The 21,847-nt window shown below is 36.9% G+C and overlaps 1 protein-coding gene across 1 annotated transcript; it reads left to right on the top strand.

The window, feature by feature from the left end:
• The first annotated feature begins 260 nt into the window (after positions 1 to 260).
• On the top strand, positions 261 to 3,880 carry LOC107830863 (splicing factor-like protein 1). Its single transcript, XM_016658534.2, has 2 exons — positions 261 to 2,922; positions 3,590 to 3,880. The coding sequence occupies exon 1, from the start codon at positions 369 to 371 to the stop codon at positions 2,883 to 2,885; it is 2,517 nt and encodes an 838-aa protein (XP_016514020.2). The 5' UTR covers positions 261 to 368; the 3' UTR covers positions 2,886 to 2,922; positions 3,590 to 3,880.
• Positions 3,881 to 21,847: the final 17,967 nt, after the last annotated feature.

Here is a 21,847-nt window from a genome sequence, read left to right as displayed (position 1 = left end):
ACAGGTGCACCGATCTCCAGTATATTATGCTGAACCGATCCCTGTTGCAATAAAATAGTGGCTATTTTTCAACGACTTTGTAAATGCTGGCTATTTTTGAATGACCAGCCAAAAAACTGGCTAGCTTGTACTATTTTAACGGCTATTTGTGCATTTTCCCCTTCGGGACAATACTAGAGGCCCAGCAGAAAAAGGCCGAGGAAATGGTGGCCCAATGTCAAGCCCAAATGGTTTAAGCCTGAAACCGCCGTTTTCAAGTCGCAGTATTATCCAAAATCAAAACTTAGATTCACGATATACTCTCTCTTTCTTACAATCCCGCGTATATTTCCTCTCTTCAATTCATTCCTCCCTTAATTCGAATTCCAATGGATTCCCAATCCCACCCAATTGCTCCTTCCGAAACCCTAGCTCAAGACCCTTCACAAACCCTAAATTCATACGAACAGTACCCTCCTCATTCAGATCCGTACTATCAAAACCCTTCGCAAACCCTAGATTCATATCCTCAAGATCTCCCACCAAGTGTTCGTGAAAATGCGCAGATGAACAAGATGAGTTCAGACAATCAGAACTTTCTAGAAAACTCATCTCATGAGAACCAAGCTCATGCAGGTGATAATTCGGTTCAACACCAGCTGTCTTTGGAGCAAAATCAGGGCGACCCGAATTCAAATTCGGATCCTATGTTGCAGAAGCCACTGTTGTCGGAAAATGGGTTGACTAATAACACTCATAGTGGTGCGGAGAGGGACCAATCAGGGGGCGAAGAAGAAACGAGCAGTAGGAGGAGGAGGAGGAGAAGCCGATGGGACCCACCTCCGACTGAGGATGGTACTGAAAATGATGGAAGTGGGACCGGGCGAAAGAGGAAATCGAGGTGGGCAGACGATGAACCGAAGCCGGTGATTCAATTGCCCGATTTCATGAAAGATTTTGCTGGAGGTATTGAATTTGATCCTGAAGTACAAGCTCTTAATAGTAGATTACTTGAAATTAGTAGGAAATTGCAATCTGGTTTGCCTTTAGATGATAGACCTGAAGGCGCTCGTTCGCCTTCCCCTGAACCTATATATGATAATATGGGTGTACGTATAAATACTAGGGAGTATCGTGCCCGAGAGAAATTGAATAGGGAGAGACAAGAGATTATATCGCAGATAATAAAGAAAAATCCTGCCTTTAAGCCACCAGCTGATTATAGGCCTCCTAAGCTTCAGAAGAAGCTTTACATTCCGATGAAGGAGTACCCAGGTTATAATTTTATTGGGCTGATTATTGGGCCGAGAGGGAATACTCAAAAGAGGATGGAGAAGGAGACGGGAGCGAAGATTGTGATTCGAGGGAAAGGGTCGGTTAAAGAGGGGAGGTTACAACAGAAGGGGAATTTGAAGCATGATCCTGCAGAGAATGAGGATTTACACGTGTTAGTGGAAGCTGATACCCAGGAGTCGCTTGAGGCGGCTGCAGCTATGTTGGAGAAGCTTTTACAACCTGTCGATGAAGTACTTAATGAGCATAAGAGGCAACAACTCAGGGAACTTGCAGCGCTGAATGGAACGATTAGAGATGAGGAGTTTTGTAGGCTATGTGGTGAACCGGGTCATAGGCAGTATGCTTGTCCTTCTCGCACCACCACGTTTAAGAGTGATGTTCTCTGCAAAATATGTGGTGATGGGGGACATCCCACTATAGATTGTCCAGTGAAAAATACTACTGGAAAGAAAATGGATGATGAGTATCAGAACTTCTTGGCAGAATTGGGAGGCACGGTTCCTGAATCGTCAATTAAGCAGAGCTCAGCGACCCTAGCTCTTGGTCCTGGAAGCACAGGCAGTAATCCTCCTTGGGCCAGCAGTAATAATGCCGGTGGTGGTGGTAACACGTCACACCCTGGATTAGGGTCAAATATAATCAAGCCAAAAGAGTATGATGAGACAAACTTGTATATTGGTTATCTCCCCCCTACTCTGGATGATGATGGTTTGATTAATTTATTCTCTCCCTTTGGTACTATTGTGATGGCTAAAGTTATAAAGGATCGTCTCAGTGGTCTTAGTAAAGGTTATGGTTTTGTTAAGTACGCAGATGCTCAACAAGCTAATAGTGCTATTGCAGGCATGAATGGTCATTGTCTTGAAGGGAGAACTATTGCTGTGAGAGTTGCGGGTCAACCCCCTCAGCCTACTGTGCCACCGGGCCCTCGTGCTCCAGCAATGCCCACATACCCTGTTCCTCATCAGGTTGCTGGACTCTATCCGTCTCAGCAGTACGCGGCTGGTGGTCCCATTGGCACTACTCCCCCTAGTGGCTATGCTGGGAATCCAGTTCCTTGGGGACCACCTGTACCTCCACCATATGCTTCTTACCCGCCTCCTCCTCCTGGCTCAACCATGTATTCTCCTGGTCCAGGTCAATTTGTACCTCCATATGGTGCACAGTATCCTCCACCGATGCCACCGCCATCTTCTGGTGTCCCTGCTCAAACCGTTTCTTCTGGTGAAAACCAACAAAATTACACCTCTTCTGGCGAGACACAACAAAGTTATCCTCCTGGAGTGCAATCACATAATGGTGCACCTGTTCAATCTCTTCCCAACTATGCCTATGGCAATTCTGTCACTGCAATGCCACACAATGCCCAACCTGCATACCCAACATCTTCATACAGCTATCCTTCTTATTATGGCATGGCACCACCAGCTCCTCCAACTGCATCACAGTCCAATGTGGATCATTCACAAAGTATGAGCAATGTTCCCTGGGCCTCAAATCCACCAGAACCTGCACCTGCACCTCCACCTCCGCCTCCACCATCATCTTCAGAGAAACCTCCCTATGGCACAGATGCAGAATATGAAAAGTTCATGGCAGAGATGAAATGATGATTGCAGTCAACTTTGTATTGGCTTGCAGTACAAGGTATGGAAATGTTTCATTCGCGGTGTTTTGTTGTGTATACAGTTTGGTTTTCACTTTTCATAGCTATCTACATATGTATACACTCGTACTCACACTTGCACTGGGACAGCTTAATTTCTTAGCAGCCTATTTGTCGAGGAGAATTATTTATTTTTATCACAGCTGATGATAAATCACTTCTTTTCCACCTTTTAGGAAAAATGGCCCTTGGAGGTGGGTGGTTATTCTTTTATATAAGGCATACACTTTACGCTTTCAGTATCTAACCTCTTCATTATATTTTGTGACTTCATTTATTAACTCCTCCACTTCCAGAGAGTTTCCCCGGAAAGAAAAAAGTATCGACGAGAAGGAAATAGAAAGTACGGAACCTAATTTTATAGTTGATTAGCCATGTCCATTTCACATTGTTCATTTCCTTTTTGAGTTGTTGCAAGTGATGCAGATGGGCATATTCTACCTGGACAAGTATCTATTTTCTAGAGTTTGGTTCTTCTGTTCCACTTGTTGGAGTTTGATGTCTTTCGAGATTTCTTTATCTTTTTCTTTTTCCCCTAGTTTGAAATATCCTTATTTTAATTTAGTTTAATGTATTAAAGAAGTGAGTGCATTCTTTGATGATTTGATCTTAACATTTCTCCTTTGTTGATGTTGCCATATTTGACAGGCTGATTTGTTGGAGCACTTCACCTGATTTCTTACCTCTTGCCATGTCTTACTCTTTGGAAGTTTCGGACTCACATCTTTAACCTTGCTGTGCTATTATGACATTTGCAGAGAGATGAGGAGTTTGGTTTAAGTGTTGGAGCAGAGGTCTTTTGTCGTAGCTGCGTAGCATATCATTTTCGAACTTCTTAATTATTTTGTTGGAATTTCTTGATTACTGACTGACATTTTTGTGTCTGTTATGTTTTTTCTCGACTTACATATTCACTTCTTATCAATTTTGGTTCTCTGCTAACTGGTCTTCGCTTTTAGCTTTCTCTACTAATTTAACTATGAATATTCAGACAGCAGCCTGATGCTTGCCTCTGCTGTTTCTCTCCAGAAGGTGATGCATCTTCAAAATGTGAAGGTCCTCAGGGTATGTGACTCGATAGTATGACTACTACATTCGCATGTCTCTGGATTAACTCTTTGTTATTTCATGCTGATATATTTTCAAGATGTCTTGTGACAGGAAGATGGTTGTAGTGGAATGGGCCTTCCTATTCTGCACTGATTTCTTTTATGTACTTGCTTGCCTCATAGATAGTTGTATTAAATGAAACCTTGTTGGCTTTATTCGGTCATTGATTAAGCAATCAAGATGGAGCTCACTGGAGGAATTAGAAGCGTAGGGCCGTACATAATGATTCCTGATTGATTCCCTTAGTATATTTTATCCTAGAAGTAGTAGACTATGTTTTTCATGTCGGAAGTGGGTGTTAAGGGGTGAGGGATTACTTGATTTAGCTCTTTGTTAAGAGGGAAGAGTGTATTTTCGTAAGAGGTAGCAATCACTTAGAATGTGGATTGATGCTTTCAGATGGTTTTGTGGTTGTGAATTCTTGGAGAATAAGGAGAAGGTTAACATAATACCCTTAATGACATAATTTTATCGCCATAGAAACGTCATGGTATGTTTAACACTACAAACTTCAAAAAGTCGAAGTCTTTCTTTCTTAGATTCCATGTTCAGTCAAACACTTTCACATGGCATGAAACACATGAAGTATATGTTAGGGGCCTTCTTGTGAACATGTTGAACACATCCCAGAACCTGTCTTTGTTTGAAGTTATCTTACCTAATCCTTCTCTTCAATATTTACCTGCTATTCCAATCATTCTATTGAAGATGTGTTTCTGCATAGATACTTGTTCCGTCGCGAAAAGAATTGTTCAGAGTATTAAAATTAGCACATGTGAGTTGAACAATATTTTCAGTGTACAAATTGTTTAAAATTTGTTTGGAATATTTTCAAACTATAACTAATGACGAAATGAAACTCATACACTGATAGTTGGAAGGAAACAGGTATAATTAGCGTAAGATATAAAGTAATGGGATGGGATCCCCTCCAGTAGTGTACTGTCCAGTACTGCTCAATGGTTTTTTAGATGCATGCCATCTGTGCAGATGGAGTTTGAAAGGCTTAGATTTAGTTTGTACTTATGCTTCCTTATTTCTATTTATTAAACAAGTATATTACTTTTAAAAGTAAAAGATAAAAAATGGCAGGGTTTCCTTACCCAACCCCAACCCATGAACTTTGCTCTCTTCTTCTTCATCCTTGGGATTTCCTTCACACACAGACATTGGAGAACTTTTATTTTAAAAAACTACTACACTTTCCCGTTATTCAAATTGGAAATACCCAAACTCTCATCTTAAATTTTTTAGATTGCCAAGTTTTATTGGACATTCACTTAGAATTTAAAAACATGCAATGGCGTTTCTAGAATAACGCCACTTTGTGAAAGAAGGCAAAGTTGGGGAAAACAGTGTAGAATTTCCTGCCTTTTTTATTTTTTTACTTTTTAAAGTATTATATTTGTTTGATAAAGTAAATAGAAAAAAAAAAATACAAGTACAAACTAGATCCAATCCTTTGAACCTCCATCTACACACGTGGCATGTATCTAAAAAGCTATTTGAGCAATACTGGACAATACACTACTGGAGGGGATCCTATCCCGTAAGTAATCAGTTAGTCCATGTTACCGCTTTACGATTGAGGCTCATAAGTGGGGGTGACAAAATGGTTAAAAGAAAACAGTTAATCACCCATATGATCCATTAAAAAATGGGTTGGATAATGAACTTTTAAGAAATAGGTCAAATATGGATAAGAACCATATTATCTATTTAAAAAATGGGTAATCAATGGGTCTAATTTTTATATTTGTAAAGCTTCAAAATTGGGGTTTCTCAAGTTAAGGAGACTAAGAATTTATCATATTATTTGTCGGTTAATTGTTTTTTATCCGTATTAAATATGAGTCGGGTCGGATAATTTTTTGTTTTTTTAATACCCGTTTTGACCCGAATTATATTCGACCCGTCCGTTCGCCACTTCTACTCATAGGTCATAGCAATTGCATCGAACAGTAATTGTGGAGTGTCCAACTCTTAGCTTGGAGATTGGAAGAATAAAGTACGATACAGTTATCTTTGATATTTCGCATGTTGCAAATAGCTTTGACTAGTCGATTCAAATTTTACCCAATCAAATTATCTTAAACCTATTAGAAATAGGATAAAAAATAAATTGAATAACTAATATAGCAACACTAAGATACTCTTTGGCGGATCCAAGAATTTATATAATGAGATTGAAAAACTTACTAGATTACCACATCTAAGATTTGAACATATAATCTAAAATAATTTGTAGACCCCTTTTGTTATTATTGACTATATTAGAATCTGCTTTTATGTTAAGTGAATCGAACAATTTATATATAATCAAGAAAAATTTGTTTTCGCCCTATTTATGTAATGTAATTTTTCTGCGAGAGAAATTTGCTTAAACTGCTTGCATGTACCTAACTGTTCTTTTAAAGATATGTATCAAGAAGTTAAACGAAAAAACAAGAAAGTGACTTAACTGCCATGGTCATGGGTTCTTAAAGTAACAACATGAAATAATTTACATGAAAAAAATAATTGTATTACCCTATCTTAAGTGGACAAAGCTCCCTTTTGTGCCCGATGTACTGTAATGCTGCTTGGTGGGCCGGGCCTGAACCGGACCGGACCCACGGTCCTAACGGGCCTAACGGGCCTGGTGGTCCTGAGAAGCCCGTGACGAGCCGGTCTTCATATATTAGCCCACGAGCCCAGGACCGTTTAGCCCGGGACTGTCAGCCGGGCCTGGGCCGGGCCTGGCGGGCCCAACGGCTATTTTTTTTTTAAAAAAAAATTGGTTTTAAAATTCTCCAACGGCCATATTTAAAATCTAACCGTTTGGGCTGACAATTTGACCGTTTTTAAGTTTAGAAAATGCCCATTTGGCCCCCAAACTTTATTTTAACCCCAAACTTTATATAATTACACTTTTTCCCATTTCTCAATTATAAATACCCCCTCATTCTTTCATTTTTATTCACCAATTCATCAATATCTCTCAATCTCTCTCAATCTCTCTACTACAATTACTTAATTTATTGTTGAAATTTCGTGAAAAATTGTGATGTTGTTGAATTGAAGTTTTCAAGTGTTCAACGATTTTCAATTTTCAAGAAGTTGTTCGGCAATCCGGTAAACTCGTTTCAACTCTTACGTTTTAAGAATATATTTTTGTGTGGTTTAGTTTGCATAATTATAATTAATATGACATTTTCTTTGAAAAAAATGTTTGGTAAAGGAGAAGATAAAACCGGTGAAAGTAGTGGTCAACCAACTACCCTTCCCCCAGCTCCCCGACCTAGAAAAGATAAGCAAGTTGAAAGTAGTCTCCAACCTAGACGTCCTCCTCCTTCCGTAATTCTTGATAGTGATCACCTTTGTTTTCAATTTACCGATAGTGAATTTTGCCATAATGTTGCACCAGGTGAAAGATTAGATGATGAAATTATGAATAATCTTTATCCTAATGAAACTATCTTAGAAAATAATGAGGAAAATGAGGATGATGATGAAACTCAAGCACCGGATTTAGATGATACACCTACTAGTCCTCTTAATAACCCAACTGATGCACCGACCGACCCACCTATAGAAACTCCTACTTTTAATAGAGAACCTGCTAAACGCCTAGAAACATCATTAGTTTGGAATTTTTTTACTCAAGTAAGAGAACAAAATAAGGCTAAGTGTAAAACTTGTGGGAAATTAATGGCGCATAAATATACTGGAGACCGTAGCGGCACAGGTAGTTTGACTAGGCACATAAAAACACACCCTAGAGATAAGGCTAGATTTTTACAAATGAAAGTGCAGCTAGAGGGGACAAGTGTAGATTCTGCGGTTAACCCTAGTACAGGTTCAAATCTAGTTCAACCAGGAATTAACACTGTCACCCGAGGTATTTTATATTACGATCCAAATAGAGATCATGAAGAATTAGCAAAGATGATTACTGTTATGTGCTTACCTTATACTTTTGCTTCTAATCCTAATTGGGTTCATTATATTAGAAGAGTTTTTAATCCTACTTATAAAGGTTGGCCTCGCGCAACAGTTAAGAGTGATATTTATAAATTTAAACATGAATATGAACAATATTTGCGGTATTTATTTACTCATATACCTAATCGGATTTCTATTACTACTGATATTGGTAGAAGTGGTAATGATTGTGATTATCTAACTGTTACAAGTCATTGGATAGATGAGGAATGGACAATGCAAAAACGCATAATTGCGTATAGAATAATTAATTCACGTTACACAGGTAAGTTTATAGCTAACACTGTTGCAGATATTTGTAGATATTTTTGCTTTAGCGATAAAATAATGACAATTTCTATGGATAATGCTTCTAGTAACACTAGTGCTATAGGCATGCTTACAACAACACTAAATCCTGCATTTACTAATATTTTCCATGTTAGATGTATTTGTCATATTTATCATTTAATTGTCGGTGATGGTATGCGAATTTTAAACATAGAAATTGAAAAGGTTAGAATGACTCTTAATTGGCTTTTTTATTCAAACCGTAGAAGTAGACTTAGAGAGTATTTTAAAAAATGTGATGAATATGGCCTTAGAGAAAGAAAGGTTCCTAAACCTTACCCGACTAGATGGAATTGTATGTACGAAAGTTTAGTAGTTGCATATGAATATAGAAACCCAATTAATGCAACGTTTAATTCTCGGGTAGGTGGTGAGGATGATGATGAAATGCTTACTACTCAAGATTGGACGAATGTTAAAATTCTTTTAGATTTTTTAGAACATTTTCAAATTGCTACAAATGCATTTTCTGGGCAATATTATCCTACTATTTCAAACTGTTTAGTTTATATTGCAGCACTATCTGATTTGTTTGTTGAAAAGGAGAATCCAGACGGCTCTTTTGATCTTTTGGAATGGTGGAAGGCAAGGGAAAAACATTTTCCGGTTCTTGCAAGGATGACTCAGGATATTTTATTAATTCAAGTTTTAACTGTTGCATCAGAGAGCGCTTTCAGTCAAGCAAGACTGCAAATAGGTGATCATAGAGCGTCTATGAGGGATAGCTTGGAAAAATCAGTACTGTTTAGAGATTGGATCCGCTCGGAAAGAAGAAACTTTGGAATTGCAGAATCACAACCGGCGATAGATGAAGCTTATGAAGAAATGATAGCGGAACTTGGGGAGGATTCGGCTTCGCCCGGAAGTGGTGATGAACAAGCTTCTTTTCCACCACCACCAACGCAACCTCCTCCGAACCTTGAAGGATTTATGAGATTTGTTAGAGATAATACATAGACTAATATGTAACTTGTATTTTGGCACATCTTCCTTAGTTTTTTTTTTCCTTCTAATGGTGGTATTAGTACCTTGTTGTGCTCATTCCATTGGGGGAAGGAAGACTAAGAAAGATATGCCATTTTTGGTAATAAAAATTATAAGACATACCCTTGAATATCTTTTCGCAATATTTCTTTGTCTTTACTTGGAATTATTTATAAGCTACAATATATATATATATATATATATATATATATATATATATATATATATATATATATATATATATATATATATATATATATATATATATATATATATATATATATATATATATATATATATATATATATAAATTCAAAAATCAAAATTCAAACAAGTTTTTTTTTCAATTTACAAAACTAACCTTCTCTACCACTATAAATACCCCCTCCCTCTTCTTCATTTCAATACTCAATACTCATTTCTCATTCTAAATTTCTCTCAATCTCCAATTTTCAAGACTTCAAGTCTCAATCTTAATTTTCAAGTTATATCATGCCTCGTTCGGAAAGAGTGCGCTTATTTATTTCGCAGTACTATGAAGTGGTTGAAGAAAATGAAGAAGGCCAAAAATTAAAGTGCAGGAACTGTGGAAGAGTCTTAAATTTTAGTACTGTTCAAACCACATGCACTTTAAGGAGGCATATAAAGCATTGTGTTAAGGGTATTTATCCAAGAATTCGTTTTTTAAGGTTTTTTCAACAATTTGTGTTATTTCAACTGTGCCAAATTCAGTAAAACTCGAACTTTTAAGCACAAACTCGTGAAAAGCATTACTCTGGATTTTAGTTTTTTGACTTATTTTCTTGAAGAGACTATTATCAATTTTGTGTGCAAAATTTTGCGTTTCAGCGTCGATTATCCAAAAGTTTCATCATGTAAAATTACCATTTTTTTACTTTCCAGGGAACTATAGCAATTTTCCACTTCCTTGAATACAATACTATATATCTTATCGAAGGGACAAAAATATGTAAAAATTGCATGGGGCGCTCTATTTGGGCACCCCTTTTTAACCTGTAGCCGCTTTGTTTTTCTGCTTGCATCTGTACCCGTTTTTTGTTAAAAGTCTTCTAAAAAGACTATTTTGTCCTTCTTTATTAAAATACTACTTTCTCTCCGAGTATATGCTAGTCCTCTACTATCTCTGTCTCTCTCTCGCGTTATTCGCGTTTTTTGATTTGTTCTTCTCTGAAATCAACGGTTTTCGTCGTTGTTTTTGATTTTTCAACTGCTAGTCGTCGTTGTTCCTACATTACGATTTAATCACAGGTACATAGCATTAACTTTCTGGGTTTTATTTTACTATTAATTTTTACGATTTAATTTCTGGTTTTGGTTTTGATAGTCATGTATTTATGATAAAATAGTTTCTTAGGGTTTAGTTTGATAAATGCATTAGTTTTAGTTTTACGATTGTGTTTTTAGGTTTTTTGAACGAGTGTTTGTGTTGTTGATGAAAATTCTATAAATTCTTCAGTGATTAGAAATCGAAATTTTTAAAAATTTTAAGAGTTAAATAGATGATACTATTAAAGTGTGAAGTTTATAATAGTTCAATGATACCTTAGATAGGAGCTGGAGTTTTTTTTTCATGTTTTGGCATTATTTTTGGATTTGAATTTGTGTTTTGTTTTTTTGTAAAAACTACAGCATGTTTTTTTGCTGAATGTTTTGTTTTGTAACTGGTGAACTTCAGCTCTAGAGCTGAAGTTTTTGTTTTATAACTGTCGAACTTCAGCTCTAGAGCTGAAGTTTTTGTTTTATAACTGTCGAACTTCAGCTCTAGAGCTGAAGTTTTTGTTTTATAACTGTCGAACTTCAGCTCTAAAGCTGAAGTTTTTGTTTTGTAACTGTCGAACTTCAGCTCTATAGCTGAAGTTTTTATTTTGTAAATGTGGAACTTCAGCCTTCTTAGAGATTGAACTTTTAACTAATCTTTTTGATAATGTCCTGATGTTATTTTTTGTATCTTTTACTTTTTTTTTTAACAGATGGCACTTAAAGCACCTAAAGATCCTAATGCAGCTAAAGTACGCAAAGCAGCTAATGCACCTAAAGCACCTAGACAACCTATAATACCCCCAGGTCCTTATGTCCCTGCTCCTCCACCTACAAGACCAGGTCAAAGATATTTTGAGTTTCGAGATTGGTTTAACTGTAAGGGTTACTGTGTCACGCTCCGAACCTAGGCCTGGACGTAACACGACACTTGGTGCCTGACTACATGTGACTGAGCGAACCAACTGGCTGGCTGAATCAACATGTGGTATCATAACATACTGAATGCAGAAGATAAACTAACATATGCTGATATACTGAAAGTCTGGATGATATAAATCAAAGTGCGGGAATACTAATACTATTCTGAAACATATTTGTAGTCAACATAGCTTAATATGAAAAGTCTGAGACTCTGTCTAACTGTTGCTCTAGTCTATGAAGCCTCTAATGAAATACTGAAAATATTGACTGTCTGAAAATACTGTAGACTGTAAGGTAATGATAATGCCCTGAAAGAACTGGGATCACCAAATAGCTGGTACGAGAATCCTAGCGCTCGGAATCATCAACCTATAAATCATTACCTGCATTGTGAGATGCAGGCCCAGGGCAACTGGGACGTCAGTACATTTGAATTGTACTGGTATGTAAAGCAACTGAAAGAAAAAATTATAAATGTTGAAACTGAAACTAAGCTGATAACTGAGAATTTATAATTGATAACTGATAATTGATAACTGAAATGATAACTGGTAACTGAACTGATAATTTAACGGTAACTAATGATTGAACTGAAAGGAAGTAAGGATATGAATGCTCCCTCTTCTAAATGATGAACAACCTTTTTATCTGAATGTTAAACTGCGGCCTCGGGCCCAAGTATACGTATACATAACTGCGACCTCAGGTCCAAAATGCATAAAGCATAAACTGCGGCCTCATGCCCAAATACAAGTGTTCAACATTCAGGGATTTAAAATCAGGAACTGAGAATCATACTGCAATATATGATAGTGAAATACTGAATCACATTGAGTTACATAATACTGGAATACTGGATCACACTGAGTTACATAATACTGGAATACTGAATAGGACTAGACTGAGACATGTATTCTTGAACTGATTATGAACACTGAAACTTCAACTGTTTATGGCATACTGAGTAATCTATACTAAGACTCGGGGGCATCAAACCCAAGTCTATATTGAATACGCACTGAGCTCACAACGTTCAGAATGAAAGTCATGAACGAGTTATGAAGCTAAAGAATAGAAGTTCTACAACGATTCAAGGAACTAGGCTTAACTATATTTCTGAGGCAATTGATACGTCATAAAAGAAACGTAGTGTAGGGAGAATCATTAACATTCCCAAACACAGAGAGTTAGATTCACATACCTTAACTTCCTGATCTTGAGCATAATACATCATTCGCCAACCCCTTTCAACTTTAATCTATATCAATACAAGTCAAAGGGATTCCATATTAGAAATAATACTCATCTTTTGGTCACTTAGGCATTTTCTCAAACACTTGGTGGCATAAAGCTTCATAGTCCTTATTAATGGTGTTTCTACACCCAATAACTTATTCTCTTGCTCTTAGATAAATTCTAAAGTCTCAAATGGTTATCACCCATAAGGTAATCAACACCCATAACCAATAATAACCAATCAACAACCCAAATCTATCACCGTTCATGCTTTTCTATCAAACCCATCAACTCATATCTCATGAAATAGAGTCTATAATCATTAATTCAATGATAGAATCAACTAGAGGGTGAGGATATTACCTTTTTGAAGTTCAATCTCCTTGAATTCGAGTTCTAGGGTTTCTTCTCTCATCAATGATGTTCCAATCGAATATCTAATGATATGAAGGTTTACCCATGTTAATAAGATGTTGGGAAATTGAAATAAACATAGAATCACCATTAGAACTTAACTTGGGTGGTGGAGGGACTTTAAGGAGTTAGGTTTTTGAGAGTTTTCGTTTCTAGGACAAGTTTTTATGTTTTGGGGCTGTAGGGGATGAAATAGGGCTAAAAATGACTTCCCAAGTCATCCACCGCGTCCCCGTTTGCGCGACTGTGGTCCCGACCACGGTAAATAGCTGAGACACTGCCTTGCCACCGCGGCCACGGTAAAACACGGCAGGACCGCGGTGGTTGCACACCTCTCTGTAAAACATGCATAACTTTTTGCATAGAGCTCCGTTTGGGCTCCACAATATATCGTTAGAAAGCTATTTCAAAGGCTTACAACTTTTATGCTTTTACTTTTTCCAATTCCTTACAAATGTCCTGACTGTAACTTCCTCTAACTTCGGACCTTAAACGGGTCTGGTAGCAACATGAACTTTCATTAAGACTTGCATACTAAATTGAATGAATACATGATTACTAAACTGTTGAGATACTGAACTGAATGACTACTGCATTAACTGGATATTGGTCTGTCATGGATATGTGAATGCTGAACTAACATGGATATATGAATATTAAACTTGCACGAATATTTGAGTATTGAAATAACATCAATATTGAGTACTAAGCTGGCATGAATATCTAAGTATTGGATTGACATGAGTAGCTGAGTATTGAACTGACTTGAATATCTGAGTATTGAACTGACATGAGTATCTGAGTACTGAACTAGCATGAATTTGAGTGCTGGAAACTTGAATGTTATAACATGACACGTGAAATACCGGTTGTACCACCGCTAACTCTGGTGGTAACTCCAACTCATAAGCTAATTGATTGATCCTTCACAAGATTCTATATGACCCAACATAGCAGGGACTATGCTTCCCCTTCTTTTCAAATCTCATAACGCCTTTCACAGGCAAAACTTTCAAAAACAGCCAATCATCAACTTGAAACTCTAGGTCTCTATGCCGCACATTCGAATAGGACTTTTGGTGGCTCGGAGTTATCTTCAAATGCTCTTGAATCAACTTAACTTTCTCTATAGTCTGATAGACCAAATTTGGTCCCATCAACTCCCTTTCACCAACTTTTGACCAACCAATTGGTGATCTACACCTTCAGCCATACAAATCATGCTTTCAAAATGAGCAAGATAATCCTATTATAAGGCCCATATTTACCATCTCCACTCAAAATATGTGTATTATGTGATAAAACACTAGATTTTCTGTTGCTCGACTTTCACTTACTTATAATTCGGATACTTGTCCAGAAAGTCTGCAATGTCCTTTTTCGTGTCGTTCCACCAATAAATCTCCTCAAGACCATGATACATATTTGTGGTACCTGAGTAAATAGAATACCTGAAATTCTAGGCAACTAGCGTGATCTTCCCTCTTTTAGTCCATCTATGTCTGGAACACACAATCTGTCGTGGTACCTCAAAGCACTATCATCTCCCCCTTATTCCAAAGCTATTATTTTATGCCTGTGAATCCCCTCTTTCAGCTACAACAAGTAGGGATCATCAACTATTTCTTCTTCACTTCGCCTACTGGGGGGGACAAGTCATATTCTAGACAACAACTCTACTATCTTTGGAGTACGCAAATTGAACTCCTAGCTAGGCTAAGCGGTGAACTTCTTTCACCAGAGTTGTCTTATCTACCTCGATCATGAGTTATACTTCCCACACATGATTATCTTCTTAAGCACTTCCTGAAAATACTCATAGAATTGTTGTGAGCTAAGTCTATACTCCGAAGATTAGAGTCTCATGCGATGGCAGTACCTTCGTGATACATAACTGGGCATGATTTTTTTTCTTATAGCTTTTCTATGATCACTTTATCATCAATAACTAAGCTCGGTGATCATTCTACTCACTTTGCTTTTCTTACACATGCTAGACATAATCCGAGCGGCAATTATACAAATTTTCCCTCATTACCGAACTGATTTTCTTTTTCATATCCCATTTCCAACTGGATTTACTAAAAAATTTTACATCACCCCTTAGACCAAAGGTCTTATACTTGTGGATCCTTCTCTTTTTGCCGGTATCCAAATAACTTTCCTTATTCTCTACAATTCTTTGCACTCTACGTCAATGACGACTCATCTTCCAACTTACTTCTGAGAAATTTTTTTCTTACTAGGAAAAACGAAATTATTCACTTAACGGAAAGTTAATGTATTCACAACTATCATACACAATCTTAATGATTTAACTCTACTCACACTGTCAATCCTGGAGAAACCATATTACGAAAATTTCTAAAGGCTATTCTTCTATAGTTTTCTCTCTCACTGCCTAGCTAATTTTTTTCCACTGCCACTGTACTTCGAGTTTAACTTAAACTCTTTGGGTTCTAACACACGTTCGGTATTTCAAATTATCATCCACTTATTAGAGTTAACCTGGCTAAGTGAATCAAATTGTACCTCTACTAGCTCTGCTGAAAGTGCTAATTTACTGTATCTACTCAAAACTTACTTACTATCTTTTTTCTAACCACCTGCTAGCATCATATTTTCTTCTTCTGCTTTGAATAACTAAAGTGAAGCATAAGGTTACTCCTAACTTCCCTCATCATCTGACCATATTCTTTTGTCGTGCACTATCATTCTTTTTGAACTATGCACATGGATCGCACTTAGGGAAAGTTCATCTATCTTAAACAAAATTAGAATATCTTACCCCAAACTTTCTATACACTTCAAAATCACTTCAGACTATAAACCTCCAACCTAAACACATAGTCACATCAAGGGGAATTGTCATATCTTTTATCTTACAATAATAGCCACTTCGTATATAAATTCACTAACATGGTACTTTCTAGTTCTGATTTGAATAAATCTAAACAACTTAAAATCATTCCCTAAAATTCAATGTCGCATGCTCTTGGTTCTAATTTCGCACATCATATTATTCTTAGCTATATTTCCCTTAGGCTCTTTTCTATCCAAAACTATAGTGATCAATTCTATGCCCGATGTGGTTGAATTCTTAACCTGATACACCATGGGGTCTGACATACAGATACACTGCCATACATATCTGATAAATCACTTTATGCACCATCCAGTGAGTCTTGGGTCTTAATCCCTAAAACATGCGAAGATTTTGCTATAACCAATGTTACTTACATTCCCTTTGAGCATCCATATGCATCACTGTATACTCAAGTCTATAGAAATTTTGATACACTGAAAATTAGAGACCTGGTAACTGAATAACAAATAACTGGCTTACTGGATAACCATAAACCTGCTAACTGAAAGACTGTATAACTGGTACCTGAGAACTGATAACCATAAGACATGATATCTGCTTTTGTACTTTCTGATAAGGTTATGCTCTAATCTGTAAAACTACCCATTGCATCCCACTTTTAACATCCTCTAAAGTCTCATATTTACCAACCTGTACTCCATGATTATACCCCAATGGGCAATTATCCTCTCTAGGACCTTACGTTTCTCCTTTGCGTCACTTGGGAATCCAATACGTTTGGAATTCGATAGAAAGAGAAAGTTACCTTTTGCTATAAGCTTCATGGCACGATCTAGAGTAGAAAGAAGTGAGACAATCCTGGATGTCTTGGTAGTTAACCGTTTATATGAGTGGCCGGCACACACATATAAAGGAAACTCCACTAGACACAGCTTCATAGACTCCCTAGGACTCTTGAACCAAGTGCTCCGATACCAAGCTTTGTACGCCCCGAACCTGGGCCTGGACGTAACACGACACTCGGTGCCTGACTACATATGACCGAGCGAACCAACTGGCTGGCTGAATCAACATGTGGTATCATAACATACTGAATGCGGAAGATAAACTAACACATGCTGATATACTGAAAGTCTGGATGATATAAATCAAAGTGTGGAAATAATAATACAATTCTGACACATATTTGTAGCCAACATAGCTTAATATGAAAAGTCTGAAACTTTGTCTAACTGTTACTCTAGTCTATGAAGCCTCTAATGAAATACTAAAAATATTGACTGTCTGAAAATACTGTAGACTGTAAGGTAATGGTAATGCCTCAAAAGAACTGGGATCACCAAATAGATGGTATGAGAATCCTAGCGCTCGGAACCATCAACCTGTAAATCATTACCTGCATTGTGAGATGCAGGCCCCGGGCAACTGGGACGTCAGTACATTTGAATTGAACTGGTATGTAAAGCAACTGAAAGAAAGAATTATAAATGCTGAAACTGAAACTAAGCTGATAACTGAGAATTTATAATTGGTAACTGAAATGATAACTATTCAAACTGAAATGATAACTGATAACTGAAATGATAACTGGTAATTGAACTGATAATTGGTAACTGATATGATAGCTGATAACTGAACGGTAACTAATGATTGAACTGAAAGGAAGTAAGGATATGAATGCTCCCTCTTCTGAATGATGAACAACCTGTTTATCTGAATATTAAGCTGTGGCCTTGGGCCTAATATATATATGTGCACAAGCTGCGGCCTCGGGCCCAAGTACACGTATACATAACTGCGACCTCAGGTCCAAAATGCATAAAGCATAAATTGCTGCCTCAGGCCCAAATACAAGTGTTCAACATTCAGGGATTTAAAATCAGGAAGCATAAACTGTGGACTCAGGCCCAAATACAAGTGTTCAACATTCATGGATTTAAAATTAGGAACTGAGAATCATACTGCAATATATGATAGTGTAATACTGAATCACATTGAGTTACATGATACTGGAATACTGGATCACACTGAGTTACATAATACTGGAATACTGAATAGGACTAGACTGAGACATGTATTCTTTAACTAATTATGAACACTAAAACTTCAACTGTTTATGGCATACTGAGTAATCTATACTAAGACTTGAGGGCATCAAACCCAAGTCTATATTGAATACGCACTGAGCTCACAACGTTTAAAATGAAAGTCATGAACGAGTTATGAAGCTAAAGAATAGAAGTTCTACAACAATTCAAGGAACTAGGCTTAACTATATTTCTGAGGCAATTGATACGTCATAAAAGAAATGTAGTGTAGAGAGAATCATTAACATTCCCAAACATAGAGAGTTAGCCTCACATACCTTAACTTCCTGCTCTTGAGCATAATACAACATTTGCCAACCCCTTTCAACTTTAATCTATATCAATACAAGTCAAAGGGATTCCATATTAGCAATAGTACTCATCTTTTGATCACTTAGGCATTTTCTTAAACACTTGGTGGCATAAAGTTTCATAGTCATTATTAATGGTGTTTCTACACAAAATAACCTATTCTCTTGCTCTTAGATAAATTCTAAAGTCTCAAATGGTTATAAACAACATTATTCTTTATCACCCATAAGGTAATCAGCACACATAACCAATAATAACCAATCAACAACCCAAATATATCACCGTTCATACTTTTCTATTAAACCCATCAACTCATATCTCATGAAATAGAGTCTATAGTCATTAATTCAAAGATAGAATCAACTAGAGGGTGAAGATATTACCTTTTTGAAGTTCAATCTCCTTGAATTTGAGTTCTAGGGTTTCTTCTCTCATCAATGATGTTCCAATCGAATATCTAATGATATGGAGGGTTTACCCATGTTAATAAGATGTTGGGAAATTGAAATAAACATAGAATCACCATTAGAACTTACCTTGGGTGGTGGAGGGACTTTAAGGAGTTAGGTTTTTGAGAGTTTTCCTTTCTAGGACAAGTTTTTATGTTTTGGAGCTGTAGGGGATGAAATAGGGCTAAAAAATGACTTCCCAAGTCGTCCACCGCGTCCCGGTTGGCGCGACCACGGTCCCGACCGCGGTAAAACACTGCCTCGCCACCGCGGTCGCGGTAAAACGCGGCAGGACCATGGTGGTTGTACACTTCTCTGTAAAATAGGCATAACTTCTTGCACAGAGCTTCGTTTGGGATCCACAATATATCGATGGAAAGATATTTCAAAGGCCTACAACCTTCATGCTTTGAGATTTTCCAAATTCCTTACAAAGTTTCACTAAACCCTACTAGAAGACAGACCTTCTGCAAACTTAGTTGATTTTGTCAAATCTTATGCACCTCACGCTCCGTCTTGATTCCAAAACAACTATTTTCACCCATAATCATCTCTCTAGGACTTCATATGTCTAAAGTATCAAATTAATACACATTTAACATATCCACATCTATTCCGAATGTACAGGATGTTACATACTGGAAGGGGAACCACGATTTGAAGAGTTTAATTGCAAATTTCTTGACTCCTACACAACGGGATAAACTTAATAATGGTACATTTTGATACATTATGGCTATGGAGTATTTCAAATGCAGCATGAAGTTGGTTCATTGTCTGTGTCTTTCTCGAATATTCACCAATGATCGAGACTTCATTAGTTTCAAGATTTTTGGCCATGATATTTCCTTAATCCTTGAAGACTTTCACATTATGTGCGGTTTTTGGATCATAGCACATAATGTTGAAAAAACAATTAATCGAGAGAGCAATATTCCGAAGTGCTATTTTGGTAAGTCCAAGGGTGTGACTTTGAAGGATATTCGAGATTTTATGACTCGGAATGAAATTCCAAAGAATGCTGTGAATCACAGTCACGTATGCGAGAGTGATGATGATGTTGTGAAGCTTATGGAAATTCTTATTGTAAAGTCTATTTTGTTTGGAAAAAAAGACTGAGTCATCTGTGATGGAGGAGTATGCATCTATTGTTGAAGATGATAAGGTTTTTGCTGAATATCCTTGGGGTAATGTGGCTTATGAGAAGCTCATTTACTCACTGAAACATGCATTAGAAAAGTAGAACAAATTACGTTCAACTGAGTATAAAGTTGGTGGATTTCGATATTTGTTATCTGCTTGGTTCTATGAGCACTTCCCAGATATTCGGGAAAAGTATATAAGAGAGGATGAGTACCTTGATACCTCTCAGGTTCCCAGGATGTTATGTTATGTTTGTGTGGGAGAGCCTAAATATCCCGAACTTTTTGATTTCTTCAGTAGTCATGAAGTAAGTTACTTTTTTTGTCTTTGTGTTTATATGTTGACGTATTAGGTTTTTCCCCTCATAATATACTTTTTTGTATTAAACAGAATTATCGCAACTTTAGGGTATTCGATATAATTCCTACAGAAGAGGAATTGAATTCAATGCCTTTAATTGGACAATTACCATGCAGCCAAATTCGTTCAAAGGTACTTAATACGGTTCCTTCAACTGGTGAATCACCACGTAGTCTGAGTCGATCAAAAGAAGTGAATCGAACTCCTTTTATTAGCCAATCACCACGTAGTCAAAGTCGATTAGAAGAAGCGAATCAAACTCCTTTTATTGGCAAATCATCTCGTACCCAGAGTCGTTCTAACCGTTCTACAACTGAGTTTGATGACAATGAATTACTCGACGCAATATGTTCTATAAACTTTGATCTGAAGTTTTTTGGTTTTGATTTTGTAAAAGTACAACATGTTTTTGAGCTGAAGTTTTCTTCTATATCTGAATTTTTGTTGTGTGTCTATACTAGAGGGTAATGATGAAGGTTCAAAGGCATGCAGAAAAGGAAAGAAGCACGATCGTGAAAGAAGCTTTCGATAAGTTTCAAAAGGATGAGCGATCTGCTATTGTTGATGTAGTTTTCGTAAAAGTGAAGGTAAACTAATTTATAGAGAAGTCTTTTTATTTCTGCTAATGTTATTCAGATTAATCATTGTTAGTAATTTTTTTCTAGGAATATTTCGATGAGAAGTTTGAATAGTTGTTTAAAATTGTCAACAAATCAAATGGAATAGACGATGACAATTTTGATTTGAGTAACCATCGAGAATATGATAGGATGAACAACTGTTACAACATCTATCGGATATTAATGCTGTTGGTGATGCATCGCATAAAGTCGCAGATGTAAATGCTACACGTGAGGAAGTGGCTTTTGAAGGCGATCAACATGTTTAAGAACAAGTTGAAGAGGAACGTTCCAGTGCTGATAGATTGAGCAGAGATGGAAATGATGAAGAACAGTTATCAATTGAGAATGTCGGAAGCAAGCAAGGTGCAGATAATCAAATTGTTTATATTGAAGAACATGCTGCTCATGATGCATCGCATAAAGTCACAGATGATAAGGCTACACGTAAGGAAGTGTCTATTGAAGGCGATGAACATGTTCAACAACAAGGTGGAGAGGAACAATCTAGTGTTTATAGACTGAGTAAAGATGGAAATGATGCAGAGTTAACAAATGAGAAAGGTGCAGATGATCACGTTGTTGGTACTGAAAAACATGCACCGAGTTGTGCTTTGGAAAGTGATATTGCAAAAGGCAATTTGTTTGGCGATGGATATCAAGAACCTGTTGGTACTTTAGAACTGAAAGCGAGTAATGTGTCTAGCACTATTAGGAAAGACGATCGGTTTGCAGAAGTACTAGCTATTTGCAATGAAATTGTAGGTGGTGATACACATGAAATTGTCACTACAGGTATAAAGTGTGAAGTTTATAATAGTTCAATGATACCTTAGATAGGAGTTGAA

Source organism: Nicotiana tabacum, chromosome 11 (assembly GCF_000715075.1).
Source record: "Nicotiana tabacum cultivar K326 chromosome 11, ASM71507v2, whole genome shotgun sequence".
Lineage (NCBI taxonomy): Eukaryota > Viridiplantae > Streptophyta > Magnoliopsida > Solanales > Solanaceae > Nicotiana > Nicotiana tabacum.
This window is presented reverse-complemented; position numbering and strand designations above follow the sequence as displayed.

What these genes read in the sequence shown, in the direction of transcription:
- LOC107830863 (XM_016658534.2), top strand. Translation starts at nt 369, where the DNA reads ATGGATTCCCAATCCCACCCAATTGCTCCTTCCGAAACCCTAGCTCAA.